Source organism: Balaenoptera acutorostrata, chromosome 5 (assembly GCF_949987535.1).
Source record: "Balaenoptera acutorostrata chromosome 5, mBalAcu1.1, whole genome shotgun sequence".
Taxonomy (NCBI): domain Eukaryota; kingdom Metazoa; phylum Chordata; class Mammalia; order Artiodactyla; family Balaenopteridae; genus Balaenoptera; species Balaenoptera acutorostrata.
This window is the reverse complement of record NC_080068.1, coordinates 56,026,459-56,049,099: the sequence shown is the minus strand read 5'-3', so window position 1 is coordinate 56,049,099 and position 22,641 is coordinate 56,026,459. Positions and strand designations below refer to the sequence as shown.

Below are 22,641 nucleotides of genomic sequence, written 5' to 3'. Positions count from 1 at the left end.
TTTTATGAAAATATTGATTATACTCTTGCTTTCAAAGGAAGACATATTCTTCCTCAGTGACTTTGGGCCAAGACTTGTCAGACTCATTTTAACAGAACCCCATGACTCTTTTTCTTTACCAAAATCCAGACTCCAAACTCAAATAAATCCTTCCTATGGTCCTGTTACTTAAGTTTATGTATACCTGAACATGTAAATGAAAAGAATGACAGGGCTTTCATGAATTTTTTTTAAAACCCTATGAATATAAGCTAGAAATTATAGAAAACCAGAGACTAAGGATATGTAAATAGAGGATGAGTGGAAGGCCTTCATTCACCCTACGCAAAGAGCATTAACAGTGTGTGTTATCAAATTTCATGATATTACTTACCTTTTAATATAAATTTGAAGAATAACAGGGAAAGAAGGAGGAATGAAACATTATACAAAATTATCCACTGAATGGAGCCTTTCATGCACTCAAGGTATTTCTTTAATAGTCATTCTTAGAAATTAGAACACTCCCTAACACCATACACAAAAATAAACTCAAAATGGACTCGAGACCTAAATGTAAGACCAGACACTATAAAACTCTTAGAGGAAAACATAGGAAGAGCACTCTTTGACATAAATCACAGCAAGATCATATTGGATCCACCTCCTAGAGTAATGGAAATAAAAACAAAAATAAACAAATGGGACCTAATGAAACTTCAAAGCATTTGCACAGCAAAGGAAACTATAAACAAGACGAAAAGACAACCCTCAGAATGGGAGAAAATATTTGCAAACGAATCAACGGACAAAGGATTAATCTCCAAAATATATAAACAGCTCATGCAGCTCAATATTAAAGAAACAAACAACCCAATCCAAAAATGGGCAGAAGACCTAAATAGACATTTCTCCAAAGAAGACATACTGATAGCCAAGAAGCACATGAAAAGCTGCTCAACATCCCTAATTATTAGAGAAATGCAAATCAAAACTACAATGAGGTATCACCTCACACCAGTTAGAATGGGCATCATCAGAAAATCTACAAACAACAAATGCTGGAGAGGGTGTGGAGAAAAGGGAACCCTCTTGCACTGTTGGTGGGAATGTAAATTGATTCAGCCACTATGGAGAACAGTATGGAGGTTCCTTAAAAAACTAAAAATAGAATTACCATGTGATCCAGCAATCCCACTACTGGGCATATACCCAGAGAAAACCATAATTCAAAAAGACACATGCACCCCAATGTTCATTGCAGCACTATTTACAATAGCCAGGTCATGGAAGCAACCTAAATGCCCATCGACAGACAAATGGATAAAGAAGTGGTGGTACATATATACAATGAAATATTACTCAGCCATAAAAAGGAACGAAATTGAGTCATTTGTTGAGACGTGAATGGACCTAGAGACTGTCATACAGAGTGAAGTAAGTCAGAAAGAGAAAAACAAATATCGTATATTAACGCATGTATGTGGAACCTAGGGAAATGGTACAGATGAACCGGTTTGCAGGGCAGAGGTTGAGACACAGATGTAGAGAACAAATGTATGGACACCAAAGGGGGAAAGCCATGGGGGGGTGGGGATGGTGGTGTGCTGAATTGGGCGATTGCGATTGACATGTATACACTGATGTGTATAAAATTGATGACTAATAAGAACCTGCTGTATAAAAAAATAAATAAAATTCAAAATTAAAGAAAAAGAAAAAAAAGTCATTCTTAGAGTTATGGGATACAAAAACAAAGCCAATCAGTTTTAAATTAATTGATCTCTAAGAGGGAAAAAAAAGTATCTTAGAGCAAAAATTTGTCTTTCATTCAAATATTTATTTTCTTTACACTGTTTTTCTGAAATCATAAATTTTATTCTGCAATCCTTTGCCCTAAACTATGGTGTGAAGAAAATGTATTCAGAGTTATCCACCTCTTTGTGTCTGAGATAGGACAATCTGTCTTCCCTGTGTCCTTCTGTGCAATGTGGAAGCAGAGTCAGGAGGAATATATTTGTGGATTCGAGTCTCTTAGAAACCCACAGTAGATATGTCACATTGCATAACTAGTAAAATAGCAAGTAGACCACAGGCATTTTTACCAGCCAACAAACTATTCCATAGTTCTTTACATATTTAGCAATGTCATAGCAATGAAGCATCTGATGGCCACAAGGATGAATATGCTAAAGAGGTATAGTGCCAGTGTGGCTAGTCATGGATGGTTCAAGCCCCCTGGCTTGAACCAAGTTCTTTTATGCCTGATAATATCAATGCATGGATGCTTAAGGATAGTAATCTGATTAATTTACGGAAACCCTCAAAGTTATACCTAGATTATGTCTCTGTAATGCTAAAGCGATCCTTTCATTGGCCAGTTTATTGGGTTGTATGTGACAAACAGACCAATGTTAAACTAGTGAATGAGCTAGTTATCAGAGTAAACATAGCTATATTGTCATTTGTGGATCCATTTCCCCTTATCATGTATTGTTTTGAAGGTACACATGCACCTTAGTTTGTTTAAGCTGAGAAAACAAAGAGCATTAATATAATTAATTAACCTTTGGCCTCTATTTCAGCAAAAAGAGATCATGCAGAGCTCCTCTGAAGAACAAGCTATCACCATTCTGTCACTCTCCTTTATCTAATTTTCTTAGCAAAAATGTGATTTGTTTTTCACCAGCCTATCTGTCCCTGTCTCTGAAATCCTTTTTTTATCTCCCCTAAACCTTTTTTATTGAGTGTCATCATGTAGTGGTTGTTTCGCAGTCCCATCTTATCCATTGTTTTGCAGTGGAAGAGACTATCTTAGCCAAACTAGCATTGGCTTTTAACCTGGTATTGCACTCATAGGGTTGGCAGAGTTGATTCCAAGATGCAGCCGCAAGCATGGGGAAGAGGCTGTAGATGACTGTAGATGACTTCCTGCACTTCAGCTGGTTGGAGAGTACCACTCCCACTCTGAACAACATCTCACCTTCCCTCCAAAGAGTGTACTGTACTTGAAGCAAAACAGTTACACACAAATGGCTATGGATAGAATTGTTTGCCAAAGAAATTTCTGGCCCTTCCCTTTCCCTTAACTGCCTTAGGGAAGAATCTTCTCTAGCTTAGTTTCCACATGATGTTTTTTTTTGAGAAAGGGGACAGGGACAAGAAATCTATCATGTAGTTAAACAGGCAAGAAATATTATTAATCCAGTTTTGTTTGAGAGTTGTTTGTCCATATGATTTTTTTAAAGTCAAGTTTAGTTTCACAAAACCTTTTTTTTTTCTGAAATTACTTTTGGGATAATATTTAAAATGAGAGATTGTAACTCTGTAAAATACATAGGGAATAAAGCATTCCAGTGTACACAGAAAAGGCAAATTTTTAATCAAATAAAGTGTTATAAAATGAAAAACAAAAAGTCCTCTATAAGATGTTTTGCACCTGCTATATCTATCTCCATGATGCTAGGGATAGTTTTCCTGGCCATTGACATGAGGATCTGCTAAGCTTTACAATACATAGTGATACATATAGCAAAAACCAGAGACATGGTTTTTACAATTAACAGACAATAACAATGCTAAAACAATCTTTTTATTGTTTAACGTATTGGGATATACAATATAGACTAGTTAATGTTGTTAAACTAGTGAGTGAATGAGGATAACATTTTTGGACACATTTTAATTTTAAAACATTTTTTTTAAATTAGTCTTTAAAAAACATTTTTTAAGATTTATCAATTTCATGTTGAGGGATCACCTTTCAGTCTTCTGAACAGACTCTTCCTGAGATATTAATTAAATTTATTTATCTACACTCTACCTCTTTGCAAGTAGACACCCCAAGATGTATAAATATATTGATAAAATAAGGATCAAATTCAAGAAAAACTACAAATGCAAGTATCCTATCTATATTGTTTATACTTGCTTTGATAGAGCTGGCAATTTGGCTTTGAACTTCCTGGCAGTAAGGATAACAACAGAAACTTAGACAATTCTCATTATAGAAAAGAAAAAACTTTTTGGTCTAGCTTGATCCAAAGGTAGAACTTGAATTACCTTAACTAGGGATACTATGTTCCTTAGATGAACATTCCTAAATATCACTTCTCTCAGAAGACCTTTATAAGAACAGAAAAGGAGATTCTGAGTTCATATCCTTGACAAAGGCCTGGAGAGTTAGGATTATGCATTGCTGATTGAGGGAAGATTAATTTACTTTGTTACACCAAAGAGGCAATTGACAATATCGATACTTTATCAAAACTGAGGAGCTAGAGGAAACTTTACTTTTAAATAACATAAAACCCCATGAGACTATGATTTTAGATTAGTGCACTTTGACTCCTTATTAGCTCCTGTGTAGTTTGTATTATTATGTCTCATAGTTTGATGAATTGTATAATGTATCTCAATAGGTGCATAAATGCAAAATAGGTTAATCTTTATTCCAATAAAAGCGTCTATCCATGATGTGCCAAATCTCCTTTTCATATTCCTTAAAGAAATCTTGGTACATACGATCATTTTCTGTTAATTATAGTCTAATTTTAAACCTTTGTCTAGTGTAAAACTTCAATAGTGAATCTGATACAAATACAATCACCTCCTTTTTCCCTTAACACAAGCATAAACTATGATGCTGGCTGCTTGGAGTAGAGAAGTTGGAAGGAGGTCTGGCTCCTCCTCCTCACTGCTTATTTCTTCTAGCTTGGGGTCAGACAGGGGAGATAGGGTAGTAGAAATTTTACATAATCAGCTATGTGTCAGTGTGGGAAAGCATCCCAGGTCTTTCTCTGGTTCAATCCAGTTTTGTCTACTGCTAATAGATTCTGTTATTGAGAGTTTTTTGCTGATGATGTGCTTAGTTTTCTTTGGATGGTGTTCAGCTTTATCCTAGCCTCCCAATCACTGAGGAATCCCTCAGGGAAAGGTAACCATGTCCACTTTGGGCTTTGACACCGGTTCTGCTCCTGACTCCCTCGCCTCACTGAGCAGCTATCCTGCCCCTTTCTTTTCCTCTATGCTGCTTCAAATATAGTCAAGGTAACCACTGACATCATCTTCTGAACCCTCCAAGAGCCACAGAACACCAGCATGGGTTAGAGGGGGCTATGTATTCCCTCTCAGGAACAAACTCCAGACCATAGTCCCTTACTTCCCTGTTAATGTGAGCTAATGCAGTGAGCTCCTCCTCTTCAAAAATCTGAAGACTAGAAGTGAGCAGCTGTCTTTGGTTCATAGGTGGTGCTTAAACATCAGATGGCAAATGCTTAACTTCCCCAAGAAGACTTTCACAACAGGGCTCTGCCATAGCAGCTCCAGGTTGACCTCTCTTGCTTCTTGCAGAGACACACAGACATTCATTACACATGATTCTCCCAATGGGCTGCCATCATTTGGCTTCAGGAAGAGAAGAGAATAATCTCTTTTCTTCCCTTGGGAAGAGGAGAAACCTTTTCCTCTGAGGTCTGTGATCTTCAGGAGTTGCTGGCTCTTACCACTCTTCTCCCTAGTTTTCTCTTTATACATATGAGGAGTTGAGTGCTGGTTGTTGTTAGGAGAGCAGGTTATTTTACCTCACAGTGTGCCTACCCTTGGTGGAGGGCAGTGACTGACCCCAATTTTTGGCATCTCTTTGGAGGTTTTCATAGGAAGGGTATTACTTAGCTGTTCTTTTCAATTATAAGCAACAGAAAAAGTCCTACTCAGAAAGCTAAAATCTTGTTTACAAATATATCTAGTATATCCTCTAATTTCTATAAGATTTTATACTTCTTGAGGTATTTTTTATCATAATGTTCCATCATTTTTGTTGATTCAGTGAATATATCTATTATTAATCCAAAATTATTTGGCTACTCCTACCTCATTTCCAAATACTAGATGGGCCTTCTGTTTGCTCTTGAACCCCTGAATTCAGATCTGCCTCATGGCCTTTATACTTGCTGTTCCCACTTTCTAGAATTTTCTTCTCATTGATTTTCCTAGCACTTACTCTCTCACTTTACTCATATCTATGCTCACATAACATCTCCTCAAAAGAGTCCTGACCATTCCATCTGAAACAGTCTGTCCCATTAATATCCCCCATCAGTCCTCATCCCATTAGCCTGCCTTTTCTTCAAAGTACTTATTAATTGTTAAAATTATTTATATATAGGTGTTTCTTTTTTATTGTCAATTTCCTTCATTAGAATGAAAGCCCTTAAGCTGAAGTCTTTATCTTGTTCTCTTTGACTCTATCCCTAGGACCTACAGAGCACCTGAAGCATAAGCACTCAAATACTTGTTGGACAACTAGGGCACCTACCAGGCACCAGTAGGGGACTACAGACACCTAAGGGGATGGGAGGAACCTCCAATGACTAGCTTGCAGGATCTTGGTTCCCAGGCCAGAGGTCAGGCTTGAGCTCCTGGAGTGGGAGCTCTGAGTCCAAACTGCTGGACTAACAGAGAACCTCAGATCCCAGGAAATATCAATTGGACCTCCCAGAGGTCCTCATCTCAACACCAAGACCCAGCTCTATCCAAGTGCCTACAAACTCCAGTGGTGGAGGTCTCAGGCCAGACAACCAGTAAGACAGGAATACAGCACCACCCATCCAAAAAAAAAAATGAAAGGACAAAAAAATTTGTTACAGATGAAGGAGCAAGGTAAAAACCTATAAGACCAAATAAATGAAGATGAAATAGGCAAACTACCTGAAAAAGAATTCAGAGTAATGATAGTAAAGATGATCCAAATCTTGGAAAAAGAATGGAGAAAATACAAGAAACATTTAACAAGGATCTAGAAGAACTAAAGAGCAAATAAACAGTGATGAGCAACACAATTTCTGAAATTAAAAATATTCTAGAAGGAATCAATAACAGAATAACTGAGGCACAAGAACAGATAAGTTAGCTGCAAGATAAAATGGTGGAAATAACTGCCAGGGAGCAGAATAAAGAAAAAAGAATGAAAAGAATTGAGGACAGTCTCAGAGACCTCTGGGACAACATTAAATGCACCAACATTTGAATTATAGGGGTACCAGAGGAAGAAGAGAAAAAGAAAGGGTCTGAGAAGATATTTGAAGAGATTATAGTTGAAAACTTCCCTAACATGGGAAAGGAAATAGTCAATCAAGTCCAGGAAACACAGAGAGTACCATTCAGAATAAACCCAAAGAGAAACACGCCAAGACACAGGTTAACCAAACTATCAAAAATTAAATACAAAGAAAAAATATTGAAAGCAACAAGGGAAAAGCAACAAATAACACACAAGGGAATCCCCATAAGGTTAACAGCTGATCTTTCAGCAGAAACTCTGCAAGCCAGAAGGGAGTGGCAGGGCATATTTAAAGTGATGAAAAGGAAAAAGCAACAACCAAGATTACTCTACCCAGTAAGGATCTCATTCAGATTTGACAGAGAAATTAAAACCTTTACAGCTAAGCAAAAGTTAAGAGAATTCAGCACCACCAAAGCAGCTTTACAAAAAATGCTAAAGGAACTTCTCTAGGCAGGAAACACAAGAGAAGGAAAAGACCTACAATAACAAACCCAAAACAATTAAGAAAATGGTCATAGGAACATACATATGAATAATTAAATGCTCCAACCAAAAGACATAGACTGGCTGAATGGATACAAAAACAAGAGCATACATATGCTGTCTACAAGAGACCCACTTCAGACCTAGGGACATATACAGACTGAAAGTGAGGGGATGGAAAAAGATATTCCATGCAAATGGAAATCAAAAGAAAGCTGGGGTAACAATTCTCATATCACAAAAAATAGACTTTAAAATAAAGACTATTACAAGAGACAAAAAGGACACTACATAATGATCAAGGGATCAATCCAAGAAGAAGATATAACAATTATAAATATATATGAACCCAACATAGGAGTACCTAAATACATAAGGCAAATGCTAACAGCCATAAAAGGGGAAATCAACAGTAACAGAGTAATAGTAGGGGACTTTAACACCCCACTTTCACCAATGGACAGATCATCCAAAATGAACATAAGTAAGGAAACACAAGCTTTAAATGACACATTAAACAAGATGGGCTTAATTGATATTTATAGGACATTCGATCCAAAAACAACAGAATACACTTTCTGCTCAAGTGCTCATGGAACATTCTCCAGGACAGAGCATATCGTGGGTCACAGATCAAGCCTTGGCAAATTTAAGAAAATTGAAATTGTATCAAGTATCTTTTCCGACAACAATGCTATGAGACTAGATATCAATGACAGGAAAAAAACTGTAAGAAATAAAAACATGGAGGCTAAACAACACGCTACTAAATAACCAAGAGATCACTGAAGAAATCAAAGAGGAAATCAAAAAATACCTAGAAACAAATGACAACAAAAACACAATGATCCAAAACCTATGGGATGCAGCAAAGGCAGTTCTAAGAGGGAAGCTTATAGCAATACAATCCTACCTCAAGAAAAAAGAAAAATCTCAAATAAACATCCTAACCTTACACCTAAAGCAATTAGAGAAAGAAGAACAAAAAAAAAACAACCCCAAAATTAGCATTGGAAAGAAATCATAAAGATCAGATCAGAAATAAATGAAAAAGAAATGAAAGAAACAATAGCAAAGATCAATAAAACTAAAAGCTAGTTCTTTGAGGAGATAAAAAAAATTAGCCAGACTAATTTTAGCCTAAGAAAAAACGGGAGAAGACTCAAATCAACAGAATTAGAAATGAAAAAGGAGAAGTAACAACTTACACTGCAGAAATACAAAGGATAATGAGAGATTACTACAAGCAACTATAAGCCAATAAAATGGACAACCTGGAAGAAATGGACAAATTCTTAGAAAACCACAACTTCCAAGACTGAACTAGGAAGAAATAGAAAATATAAACAGACCGATCACAAGCACTGAAATTGAAACTGTGATTAAAAATCTTCCAATAAACAAAAGCCCAGGATCCAATGGTTTCACAGGTGAATTCTATCAAACATTTAGAGAAGACCTAACACCTATTCTTCTCAAAGGCTTCTAAAATATAGCAGAGGGAGGAACACTCCAAAATGCATTCTATGAGGCCACCATCACCCTGATACCAAAACCAGACAAAGATGTCACAAAAACAGAAAACTACAGGCCAATATCTCTGATGAACGTAGATGCAAAAATCCTCAACAAAATACTAGCAAACAGAATCCAGCAGCACATTAAAAGGATCATACACCATGATCAAGTGGGATTTATCTCAGGAATGCAAGGATTCTTCAATATATGCAAGTCAATCAATGTGATACAGCATGTTAACAAATTGAAGGATAAAAACCATCTGATAATCTCAATAGATGCAGGAAAAGGTTTTGACAAAATTCAACACCCATTTATGATAAAAACTCTCTAGAAAATGGGCACAGAGAGAACCTAACTCAACATAATAAAGGCCATATATAACAAACCCACAGCCAATATCATTCTCAATGGTGAAAAACTGAAACCATTTCCTCTAAGATCAGGAGCAAAACAAGGTTGCCCACTCTCACCACTATTATTCAACATAGTTTTGGAAGTCTTAGCCACAGCAATCAGAGAAGGAAAAGAAATAAAAGGAATCCAAATTGGAAAAGAAGAAGTAAAACTGTCACTGTTTGCAGATGAAATGATACTATACACAGAGAATCCTAAAGATGCTACCAAAAAACTTCTAGAGCTAATCAATGTATTTGGTAGAGTAGCAGCATACAAAATTAATGCACACAAATCTCTTGCATTCCTATACACTAATGATGAAAAATCTGAAAGAGAAATTAAGGAAACACTCCCATTTACCATTGCAACAAAAAGAATAAAATACCAAGGAATAAACCTACCTAAGGAGACAAAAGACCTATATGCAGAAAACTTTAAGACACTGATGAAAGAAATTAAAGATGATACAAACAGATGGAGAGATATACCATGTTCTTGGATTGGAAGAATCAACTTTGTGAAAATGACTATACTACCCAAAGCAATCTACAGATTCAATGCAATCCCTATCAAGCTACCAATGGCATTTTTCACAGAACTAGAACAAAAAATTTCAAAATTTGTATGGAAACACAAAAGACCCTGAATAGCCAAAGCAATCCTGAGAAAGAAAAATGGAGCTAGAGGAATCAGGCTCCCAGACTTCAGACTATACTACAAAGCTACAGTAATCAAGACAGTATGGTACTGGTACAAAAACAGAAATATAGATCAATGGAACAGGATAGAAAGCCCAGACATAAACCCACACATCTATGGTCACGTTATCTTTGATAAAGGAGGCAAGAGTATAAAATGGAGAAAAGACAGCCTCTTCGTAAGTGGTGCTGGGAAAACTGAACAGCTTCATGTAAAAGAATGAAATTAGAACACTTCCTAACATCATACACAAAAATAAACTCAAAATGGATTAAAGACCTAGATCTAAGGCCAGACACTATAAAACTCAGAGGAAAACATGGGCAAAACACTCTATGACATAAATTACAGCAAGATCCTTTTTGACCCACCTCCTAGAGACAAATGGGACCTAATAAAACTTAAAAGCTTTTGCACAAGAAAGGAAACCATAAACAAGACGAAAAGACAACCCTCAGAATGGGAGAAAATATTTGCAAATGAAGCAACTGACAAAGGATTAATCTCCAAAATATACAAGCAGCTCATGCAGTTCAATATCAAAAAAACAAACAACCCAATCCAAAAATGGGCAGAAGACCTAAATAGACATTTCTCCAAAGAAGGTATGCAGATTGCCAACAAACACGTGAAAAGATGCTCAACATCACTTATCATTAGAGAAATGCAAATCAAAACTACAATGAGGTATCACCTCACACTGATCAGAATGGCCATCATCAAAAAAATCTACAAACAATAAATGCTGGAGAGGCTGTGAAGAAAAGGGACCCCTCTTGCACTGTTGGTGGGAATGTAAATTGATACAGCCACTATGGAGAACAGTATGGAGGTTCCTTAAAGAACTAAAAACAGAACTACCATACAATCCAGCAATCCCACTACTGGGCATATACCCTGAGAAAAGCATAATTCAAAAAGAGTCATGGGGCTTCCCTGGTGGCACAGTGGTTGAGAATCTGCCTGCCAATGCAGGGGACATGGGTTTGAGCCCTGGTCTGGGAAGATCCCACATGCTGTGGAGCAACTAGGCCCGTGAGCTACAACTGCTGAGCCTGCGCGTCTGGAGCCTGTGCTCTGCAACAAGAGAGGCCACGAAAGTGAGAGGCCTGCAAACCGTGATGAAGAGTGGCCCCCGCTTGCCCTAACTAGAGAAAGCCCTCGCACAGAAACGAAGACCCAACACAGCCAAAAATTAATTAATTAATTAATTTAATTAAAAAAAAAAAAAGAGTCATGTACCACAATGTTCATTGCAGCTCTATTTCCAATAGCCAGGACATGGAAGCCACCTAAGTGTCCATCGACAGATGAATGGATAAAGAAGATGTGGCACATATATACAATGGAATATTACTCCGCCATAAAAAGGAACGAAACTGAGTTATTTGTAGTGAGGTGGATGGACCTAGAGACTGTCATACAGAGTGAAGTAAGTCAGAAAGAGAAAAACAAATACCATATGCTAACACATATATATGGAATTAAAAAAAAAAAAAGAAAATGGTCATGAAGAACCTAGGGGCAAGACGGGAATAAAGATGCCGACTTACTAGAGAATGGACTTGAGGATACAGGGAGGGGGAAGGGTAAGCTGGGACAAGGTGAGAGAGTGGCATGGACATATATACACTACCAAACATAGAATAGATAGCTAGTGGGAAGCAGCCGCATAGCACAGGGAGATCAGCTCGGTGCTTTGTGACCACCTAGAGGGGTGGGATAGGGAGGGTGGGAGGGAGGGAGATGCAAGAGGGAAGAGTTATGGGGACATATGTATATGTATAACTGATTCACTTTGTTGTAAAGCAGAAACTGACACACCATTGTAAAGCAATTATACTCTAATAAAGATGTTAAAAAAAAAAGATGTGACACATATATACAGTGGAATATTACTCAGCCATAAAAAGCAATGAAATTGAGTTATTTGTAGTGAGGTGGATGGACCTAGAGACTGTCATACAGAGTGAAGTAAGTCAGACAGAGAAAAACAACTACCGTATGCTAACACATATATACGGAATCTAAAAAACAAAAAATGTTTCTGATGAACCTAGGGGCAGGACAGGAATAAACACACAGACGTAGAGAATGGACTTTAGGACACGGGGGCTGGAAGGGTATTCTGGGACGAAGTGAGAGAGTGGCGTTGACATATATACACTACCAAATGTAAAATAGATAGCTAGTGGGAAGCAGCCGCATAGCGCAGGGAGATCAGCTCGGTGCTTTGCAACCACCTAGAGGAGTGGAATAAGGAGGGTGGGAGGCAGGGAGACGCAAGAGGGAGGGGATATGGGGATATATGTATGCATATAGCTGATTCACTTTGTTATACAGCAGAAACTAACACAACACTGTAAAGCAATTATACTCCAATAAAGGTGTTAAAAAAATAATACTTGTTGGATGAATTATTTATTGAGGATTTTTTTTTGTACCCAATGTCTTTGTGTCACAGTAGGAGACTACTGGTATAATTAGGGAGCAGGCCCTCACACTCAAGTAAAAATAGTAACAGGTAACAATTATGGAGTGTTTACCTGTTCCATAGCCTCTTCTAAGGACTTCACACATTTATTGATTTAATCTTCACAACAACCCTATAAAATAGGCATTATTACCATCTCCATTTTGCAGACAAGGGTACTGAGATACAAAGATTTATGTAATTTTTTGAAATTGTATTTTATTAAGGTAAGAATACTTAATGTGAGATATTACCTCTTAATAAATTTTTAAATGTATAATACATTATTGTTGACTCTAGGTACAATATTGTACAGCACATCTCTAGAGACTATTCATCTGTTTAACTGAAACTTTATGCTCCTTGATTAGTAACTTCTTATATCCCCCAGCCCCTGGAAAGCACTATTCTCTTTGATTCTATGAATTTGACTATTTTAGAGTCCTCATATAATTGGAATAATAAAGTATTTGTCTTTCCGTGACTGAATTATTTCACTTAGCATCATGTCCTTAAGTTTCACCCATGCTGTCACACATTTCAGAATTTCCTTCTTTTTTAAGGGTGAATAGTATTCAGTTGTATTTATATACCACTTTTTCTTTGCCCATTCATCTGACTATGGACACTTAGGTTCCCTGATGATTAGTGATTTTTTTTCTTGTATATCTGTTGGCCATTTGTATGTCTTTAGAGAAATGTGTGTTCAAATACTTAGCCCATTTTTATAATCAGGTTACTAGTGTTTTTGCTTTTGAGTTGTAGGAGTTCCTTATGTATTTTGAAGGTTAACCCTGTATCAGATAAATGGTTTGAAAATATTTTCTCTCATGCCTTTTAACTCTATTGATTGTTTCTTCTGCTGTGCAAAAGCTTTTTAGCTTGATATAGTCCCACTTGTTTATTTTTGGTTGTGTTGACAGGACTTATGTAACTTAACCTAGGTGACACACTGGTGTCTAATCTTGGATTTGAGCCAAATCAGTCTAGTTCTAGTTTATAGGCTGAGTTAACTACCATAATTTAATAGTGCACTTTTACCTTCTAGATTGGTGGTTTTCCAGCTTTAAGTTATGTTTGATAAGTCATTAAATTCAAGACCAAAAGTATTGCCATTTTTGAATCTATAAGGCTAATCATAAGGAGAATATATATATATACATATACATATATATGTAAATTATCTAAATTGCCTTAGAGGAGGAGTTCACTATTCAACATCCAAAGATAAAAAGTCTTAGTTGGTTTCTTTTTATAATTTACCTATAGTTTTATGTAAGCCTCATTCTAAAAAAGAGATAGGAGAAGATATTTAACAATATTAATAATTTGATGGATGATAGTATAGAAGATATTTTCTAATACTAGAAGTGTCCAAATTAAATGAGGTTAAGTGATGCTAAATTAATTGAACTTGAACTGTGGAACCTAGAATAGCTATTTAAATAAGTTCTAGCAGGTTGTGTTTGGCACATATGTCTCTCTTTGGAAGTTACAAATGATTTTGATTACAGTGAAGGGAAAGGTTAACTGATACTGCAGTCTCTTTTAAGGAAATAACTTTATTTTATTCATCTTTTATTCTGCAAAGCATCTAGCACAGTGCCTAGTACAGCAGGATCACTCAAAAGCATTTGCAAAATTACCAGAAATATTGTTGTAAAATACGATGTTCTGCTTGTTTAAAACTGGCCCTAAGTGAACAACTCTTGGTTTTCCTCTAAGATCACAAACAAGGCTATTTTGGTCTCTGAAAGCCACAACTTCCTGTCACCATCCCAAATCCTAATTTATTACAGTAATATGTTTTCCTACCTATTAGTAGCTCTGTTTGGGCCTAATAAAGTTATAGCAAAATACACAAGTGATAATGAGATCTGCCCTCTGTGTGGAACATGTGGAAGTATGAGATACAAATTATTAAAAATAGAACACCTGAACAGGCTATGCTATGCCATTTTTTTCATGGTCTGAAAAAGATTTAAGGGGGAACATCCAGTACCAAGAGTCACTCTACAGCATTTTTGTGTCTGATATATACCTGAAATGGAAGAGAAAGGAGGGCTAACAGTGGAAAAGAAAAAGTCAAAAATATAAGACAGTCTTTTGCTTAAGTAACTTGAGGTGCAGGACTGTACATCTGTAGAAGAGCATGGAAAGGGTAGGCACAGGCCTTTCTTCATTTGTTTTCTCATTCAACTCCATTCCTCAGCCCTGATTAACTGCGTGGACAGGCCTATCCCTCTATCTCCACCTTAGAGGAGTTCACCATTGCTTGGGTGTGTTTGTTTCTGAATTACTCAGTGAGAAATCAGTCTCACATCCTATTCACCTAATCAAGATGATTTCAGAACAAATGCCAACGTCACCACCACTACCTCATTCTTTTGTTGAGAAACAAGAAAGGAAAAATAAACAAAATTTTTGAATACCGAGAGAGTATAGTCTTAATGATAGAGTAATCAAAATAATCAGTTGACTATGAAAATTAAACTAAATTTTAATCAGTTTAATACACATATTTCTTTAAAACATTTATTATATTTAAATACTATACAGAGCTCTGAAGTTAGAAGGTAGAATGATTAATTGCTTTTTGCAAGCAGGAAGGCGTAGGAGGAGAGGCAGATAGGGATGGAAGCTCCACCTGTGGTATGAAACAAAGGGTTAAGGGGAAAGAGAATGAAGCAACTGATTCTGCTTGGCAGAGATTTTGTAGAAGGCCAAAGACTCACCAATGATTAAGGTTTCACCAAGATACAAAGAAAATTCATTCCGGGAAGAAGAAACAGCACGAGTAAATAGCACTGAGACTCGAATAAAATACACAATACACTTGTAAGATGTTGACCAAAAAGTTCAGTCTGAAAGGAATACAATTGTTTTTTCTAATTTCTCCCCTTAAGTAATCAAAGTCTTTGTGCTAGTCCCTTCTTTCTAGATCAGTGTAAAAGGAGCCCTGGAAACAATTTCCCATACTGAATGCCACTTTTGACTATCCCTTTACTTCTAAGAAACCGTTCTGTGTGGTTGAACCTGAGTAAGTTTTCATTCAAATATAGAAAATTACCACCAAGCCACTCCTTCCTCGTCTCCCCTCTTGTTATACTGCATCACATTCTTGGAAGACATTCCTGAGCCACTTAAGGAGCCCTGCTCTGAGCTTCATAGGATGCTATACTTCATGTTATGTGCACTTCTTCTCAGCCCATTTTATAATTGTCTGTATATTCCTGTGTCCCTAATGACAGTGAACTGTGTCTTTTCTTTTAACTACACTATTCCCAAGGCCTAGCTAAGTGCCAGACACATAGTTGGCACTCAATAAAGATCTGTTAAACGAACACATATCTTCAACCTTGTGTTTTTGTGGGTCCAAGATCTTCCTGCAGGGTACTGGGCCAGACCTGGCCAAGATGAGTCAGTAGGGCTGACAACTAAGGATTAGTCCCTAGGGTAGGGTACACTAACTGAGGAGGTCTGCAGTGGAGAAAAGCAAGAACACTGAATTCCGAAGTCCTTAAAAAGAATGGGGTTTCAAAGGCAAGGAAACAAAGTCAAAGGGAAGAATCAGGGTCTGAAATGCAAAAAAAAGCCTGCGCCTCTCAAAAGGCTGTGCCTCTTAAACTGGGGACCTTGTGTTCACAGGGGTATTTGTCAGGGTGCCTCGGAAGACAGGAAGCCATAAGACCAACATGGACCATCTCCCTACAGTATCAAATTTCTTCAACGGTGAGTAATTTAGAACACTCTATTTCTATTAAACATAGACTAAAATGCACATTTTCACAGATTTTAAGAGTAAAAATGAAATTTCAAAAGAACTCTATGCTTTCAAGTGAGCCACTTTATTTTGATACCAAGTTCCTAGAGTCATGTGTTTTTCCTCTTGATATTGGGGATACTGCAGCACAAATTTCTGAGAAGCATAGGCAGGCTAAGAAGCTGAGCAAAACCAAACTTTCAAAGAAATACACTGGGCACAATTTGAGAAGTATCTCAGGCACCTGGTAAGAACAATATTGGTCTATCCTTAGCTTAATCTTACTGATTTGCATAAAGGTGAATTCTATGAATTAGAGAAAATAAGTAGGTGACTAGATCTTAACATCTTTTTTAACTAAAATCAACTTTTTTCTTATTACAAAAACAATGCATAAAACAAGATTTGTCACAAGTTGATAATTGTTGAAACTAGGTGATGGATACTTGAGGGTTCATTATACTATTTCCTTTATTTTTGGATTGACTTGAAATTTTCCATAGTAAAAGGTTAAAGAGACAACAACAGTGCATGCTTAGTTATAGAAGACTATTACATACAGGTAAGGAAAAGGAAAAAAATGTAAAAGAAATGTAATTCCATTGCCCAATGCTATCATACTGTGGGATTAATTTTCTATTCTATTCAAAGATAGACATTAGATAGATAGATATTTTTAAAACTGTATTTGACCCTCCAAATGCATTTCACCTTTACTCCACTGAATGGCAATACTCTGGTTTGGGAAATTGATATTAGCTCAGTGAGTGAGCCTGACTACTCTAAAGAGAGTCACATTCCCTTTGCCAACTATGAGCTTAGAAATCTGAATATGATGCAATTCTAGCCAATGATAAATGAGGAAGTGGTTGCTAGAGACTTCTAAAAAGGTTCCTCTTCAGTCTTTACAGCAAGTGATAGTCAGCCATTCTCTTCTTCTCCATCTGAGTGTTAATGAGGAATCAAGTAGTTATACCAAATGGCACCTGGAATCCATCTTACAATTATTTGGGGAACTAGCTGGAGGATAAAGCAGATATTTTGAGTGATAGAGCAAAGAGAAACAAGCTCTGCCTATTGTAGTTTCCTTGATAACATTGTTAGGTTACTGAATCAACCAACCGTAAAGCCTGCCCTATCTCTGGACTAGATCAATTGGATTAACACATCTAATAATTATAATAATAAATACATCATTTTAAATTCATTTTGAGTTGGATGTTCTGTTACTTGCTGCCAAAACTATCCTAACTCATTCAGTTTAGTCTTTTTGTCTACTTAAGTGTATATATCATGAACATCTGCCCATGTCAACAAATTCATTTCTATAGCATCATTTTGAATACCCATACAGTATTCTATTGTGCACTTATACCTTTCCAACATCTCCAAAGTTTAATTGCAATCTTCTTGTACTATCAAATGGATGAAGTTCTTTATCAATGAATCCATTAAGGACATGATCTAAATATCAGTACCCTTTCTGAAGGCAGGACAACCCCTCCATTGAATGACCACTATAATAAGATAGCAACAATGTTCAAAACCATTTTATCTAAGTTCAAGATTTGACACCAAGATAGCAGTTCTTTCTTGTGAATCCATGGGAAGTTTTACATGGTACTGTCTTCTTTTCCACTCTTAATCAGGAAAAAGGTTACTATAACCCAATACTAGAACAATTTTGCCACCTCATATAGGATGCTATGCAAACTTCCTTCCCACTGAGCTGCAGGAAAAGGTAGGGCTCAGTGTCAAGAGATTTGTTATGACTGTCTTCCTGGTATACTCATGCATCATTCAGAAGGGTCAGAAAATAGTGACCTCTCAAGAAACTCTGCTTATTGTAGGGAAAGACAGGTATTGAGAAGGTCCCATTTAGGGTTTTTTAAGCTTGATATGTCATGTTAACCAATTATTCTTTGACTGAATGCAATCTTTTCAAAAAAGATATTGTATTACGAGATTAGGATTAGGATTATCTAAAGAGACTAGACAATAATTTCTCTTTTAACCCTAACATTCTTATTCATTATTAAGGACTCCTAGTATGGGTGAAGAAAATGTGAAAAGGGGCAATAGTTCAAATATGAATAGTCACTTCAATAGTCATATCAAATACCATGTCGTGATAAAAAGAACATGATTAAACCATAAATATTGCAAATATTTGTGTTCTACTAAATTTGAATGCATCTGTGCTACTTCCCCGGTTACTTGCCTTAATTTAAGGTGAGTGTTGTCAGAATCTCAATTACTCATATCATTTTAGATTTCATGCACAGACAGGTATTTTTTTTATTTTTTATAAATTTATTTATTTATTTATTTTTGGCTGTGTTGGGTCTTCATTGCTGCACGTGGGCTTTCTGTAGTTGCAGCGAGCTGGGGCTACTCTTCATTGCAGTGCGCGGGCTTCTCATTGCAGTGGCTTCTTTTGTTGTGGAGCACAGGCTCTAGGCGTGCGGGCTTCAGTAGTTGCAGCGCACAGGCTCAGTAGTTGTGGCTTGTGGGCTCTAGAGTGCAGGTTCAGTAGTTGTGGCACACGGGCTTAGTTGCTCTGTGGCATGTGGAATCTCCCCGGACCAGGGCTCGAACCCCTGTCCCCTGCATTGTCAGGTGTATTCTCAACCACTGTGCCACCAGGGAAGTCCCCAGACAGGTAAATTTATGTCCTATCATACTCTTTTGTTCTAATAAAAGTCTTGCTGAATTAGCAAGTGTCCTAATCCAGATTATTTTATGAATATAAGATTAAAAGAAAAATTATTGGCATAAAATAGAACCATAGTGGATATTCACTACAATCTATTCTTCCATTGCTTATCACATATCCAGAGACATGCTTATAGCTCTAAAAATGTCTTCACCAAGCATAATTCACGTGCCACTAAAAATGCCCACCTCCTGCCCAATGGGAAACTACATAAAGTCATGTCTTTTAGACCTTCCCTCATACAATGTTTTGAGCTCAGTGTTCTTCAAGTCCAAGCTTTCTGTACGATATCCCTCAGTACAGCTGAGTCAGACTCTACTGTGAAGTTTCAAAATATCAGTCATGGATTAGACAATGAATTCATTCTTCTCTCAATCAGGGTCCCAAGAAGAAATAGATGGCACAACTAAATAGATTATTTTCAGGGAGGATTGTTTATAAAGGGACTATTTTCTAAGGTGTGGATGTGGGGGAATTATAAGGTATAATGCAGGAACCTGAGATTTTGTAGCAGCTAAGCTGTAGCCCCTAGGCCAGAAGTCAAAGGAGAGAAAGAGTCACATAGAGTGATTTGGCTTGAGATGAGCAGTGACCTTCAGTTGAGGGACACAGAAGGCAAACTTGCAGGGAGGGAGCCAGGAGGTAAGTACCCTTATCTCATCCTTTACCGCGTCCCTGATCTACTGCTATGCCTCCCTATTGGCTGAAACTAAATGGAAGTCAGAAGATGTAAGAATCTATTAATGTTGTCTAAACAGGTCTGCCTCCCAGGACAAAGGTAGAATAAGAATAAGGCATAGAGAGGAATAAGAATAAGGTAGAGAGGGGTGAAGGATGGACAGTGGATTCAGAAGGGCAAATAAAAACACACCAAAGACAGAGTACCTATAATAAAATATCTTATTTTAAAAGAAGAAAGGGGGAAAAATGATCTTTTGTTAAGAGCATGTACTATAAAATGTCATTAACTTGCTTTCTTGGAAGTAGAAGAAACATTCTTGATGAGCCATTCTGCACCTTGGAGCTCCCTTGTTTACCACTGTTTCTCCAATGCCTGATCTAATAGTTATTACCTATGAGGCATTTGGTACTATTATTATTGAATACATGAGTCAAACTCTGAATTGGTCTTTCTGTATCTGATCTTGTTCTCATGCAGTACATTATCCCACTTGCTAGGATGATCATTCTCAAATGCCAATCTCACCATGTCACTCTCTTGCTAAAATTTCTTCAATTACTATTTACCATTTGAAGAAAAAATTTTAAATTTATTAGCATAATATCTAATGCCTTTCCCCTGCCTGCCTCTTCAGCCACATCATTGGTCATGGCATACTTTGCACTCTGATCTACCTTCCCTTTAATCAACATATCTTTATAAATGCTCTGCTTTTGATTAAGAAGATCTCTTTTCCCTTTCTTAGTCTGGCTGAACTACTCATCCCTCAGCAGTTAATTCATCTTTCACCTTTTCTAGGTAGGTGTTCTCCTTTAGTCTAGATTAGGTGTCCTTCCTAATCTGTACTTGCCTTAGCTATAGCACCTATTATATTGTATTAGCATTCTTAATATATGTTTTATTGATTTTTACTATTAAAAAAATGATACTGATCCATTGTGAAATTTTCAGAAAAATATAGAAAACAAGTTTAAAGAGAATCAAATTAGTCAAATCTGTTACTATCCCAGATATTCACTTTGTGCCCACAAGTGAACACATTTTGCTATATGTCCTCCTCCTTATGTGGTTTGTGCCCCTTCTTATTTTCCACAATGCGGGCAATGATCTTTTTTAAACTATAGATTATTCAAACCTTTCCTCTCCTTAATAGTCTTTTAAAATTTCATATTGCCTTTAGGGAAAGATTTTATACCCTTACTATAACCTATAAAAGCCAGGAAAGATCTGGTCGCTACTTACCTTTCCATACTTACTATATGCCACTCTCCCCACCTCTTCCTCCTCATGCCACATTGGAGTTCTCACCTCTTTATACATACCATGCTCTGTCCACCTTAGAGTTTGTCATTCTATTCGCTCTGCTGTGAACAATTTTACTCCAGTGCTTCATGGAAGTACCTTGTATTTATCATTCAAATCTCAGTTTAAATGTTACATTTTCAGAGAAGTGATTTTCTAATCTAGTTTAGCTCTGGAAAAGCTGGTATAGCATTTCTTACATCTACTTCATAGTAGGCATCCTACTTGGAATTACGTGTTCAGTACCAGTTTCCCCACCACCAAATTTACAAACTCCATATGTATGTCTGTCTTACTCACCTCTGTATTCCCAGTATCTACCATGTACTTGAAGTATTTCAGGTGCTCAGCATTGCTTAGAGGAAAAATAATAGAACATGTATTAAAAATGGGTTTCTATCTATTTTTTATTTAACAATATTTTATGGATATCTTTCCATATCAGTAAATCTAGGTCCAGTGTCAATTTTGGTGGTTCATTGTATGTATTTCTCATCTCACATCATTGTTATTTTCTCTTTCCCTGTATATTTTCCTAACTAGACTATGATCTTCTTTAACACAGGGACTAGACTCCTTTCTCTATAGCTCCAGGGCCTAGCATGTAATAGGAATTCAATAAATATTACTGAACAAATGAATGAGAAAAATTTACAACCACAGCAATAATGGTTACCAACTACTGAGAACTTTCTATAGTGTGCTGAGCACTATACTAAGTTCTTTATATGTTTAGCTTACTTAACACTCACAACAAGTATTAACCCAATTTTACAGATAAAGAAACAGAAGCCTAGAGAAGATAAATAATGTACCCCAAGTCTCCCGGTTGGTAAATAGTGTAGCTGGATTAGGACACAGGCCATCTGGCTACAGATCTGAGTCCATAAAGAGAATCAGAAAGAGATTGCTGGATCAGGCTAAGGGGACATTAGCACTGACTTTCAAGACAGAAGATCTGTGAGGCAGAGGTTGTTTTGGGAATATGCTGAGGACAAAAGTAGGAGGTTTGAACAATGTGTCAAAAAATCAGAACCACTATATCAGGGATGAGGATAGGGAACAAATGAGAAATTAGTGAAAGGAATGGCTGAGGATGCAGCAGGGCAGCATTCCTGAGAACCATGGAGCATCGAAGTAAGAGGTCTAAGTAAAAGAGAAGCATGATTGAACTTGGATTTGTATGTAAGAAAAAGGCATAAGTCCCACCAAACAGGACTTTCCATGAATACTCATGGAGCCATAATGACAGTGAGTGGTCCCTTCCATAAACCAGTCTGAGATTTGAGATCCTTTCCTTTAGGCTAGTTATCAACATATTCAAAGCACAAGAAATACAAATCCCTAATAATTTTTTCTGGGAACTGCCTTTGTGTGTTCTCCATTATTCCATATTGTTTGTCAGTTCTTGATATCATACCCATAAAAAGCTCATTCTTCTTACCAGTAGTAGACATTTTATCTAGGGTATGGTATACTTAAGGATTTGAGACAGTTGTCAAATGATAAACGTTTTCATTTTCATTACTTTGAGAGGTAAAAGATAAGAGCTGTAACAAGGTAC

General features: G+C 36.8%; 1 protein-coding gene across 1 annotated transcript in view; it reads right to left on the bottom strand.

Annotated features, from left to right (window-relative positions):
- TMPRSS11E (transmembrane serine protease 11E) overlaps positions 1–22,641 on the bottom strand; it is an 82,480-nt gene that overhangs the window by 50,861 nt on the left and 8,978 nt on the right. The window contains exon 2 of the mRNA XM_028161717.2: positions 21,378–21,432. Within this exon, the coding sequence (XP_028017518.2) occupies positions 21,378–21,432 (55 nt within the window). The remainder of the gene's footprint in view (positions 1–21,377; positions 21,433–22,641) is intronic.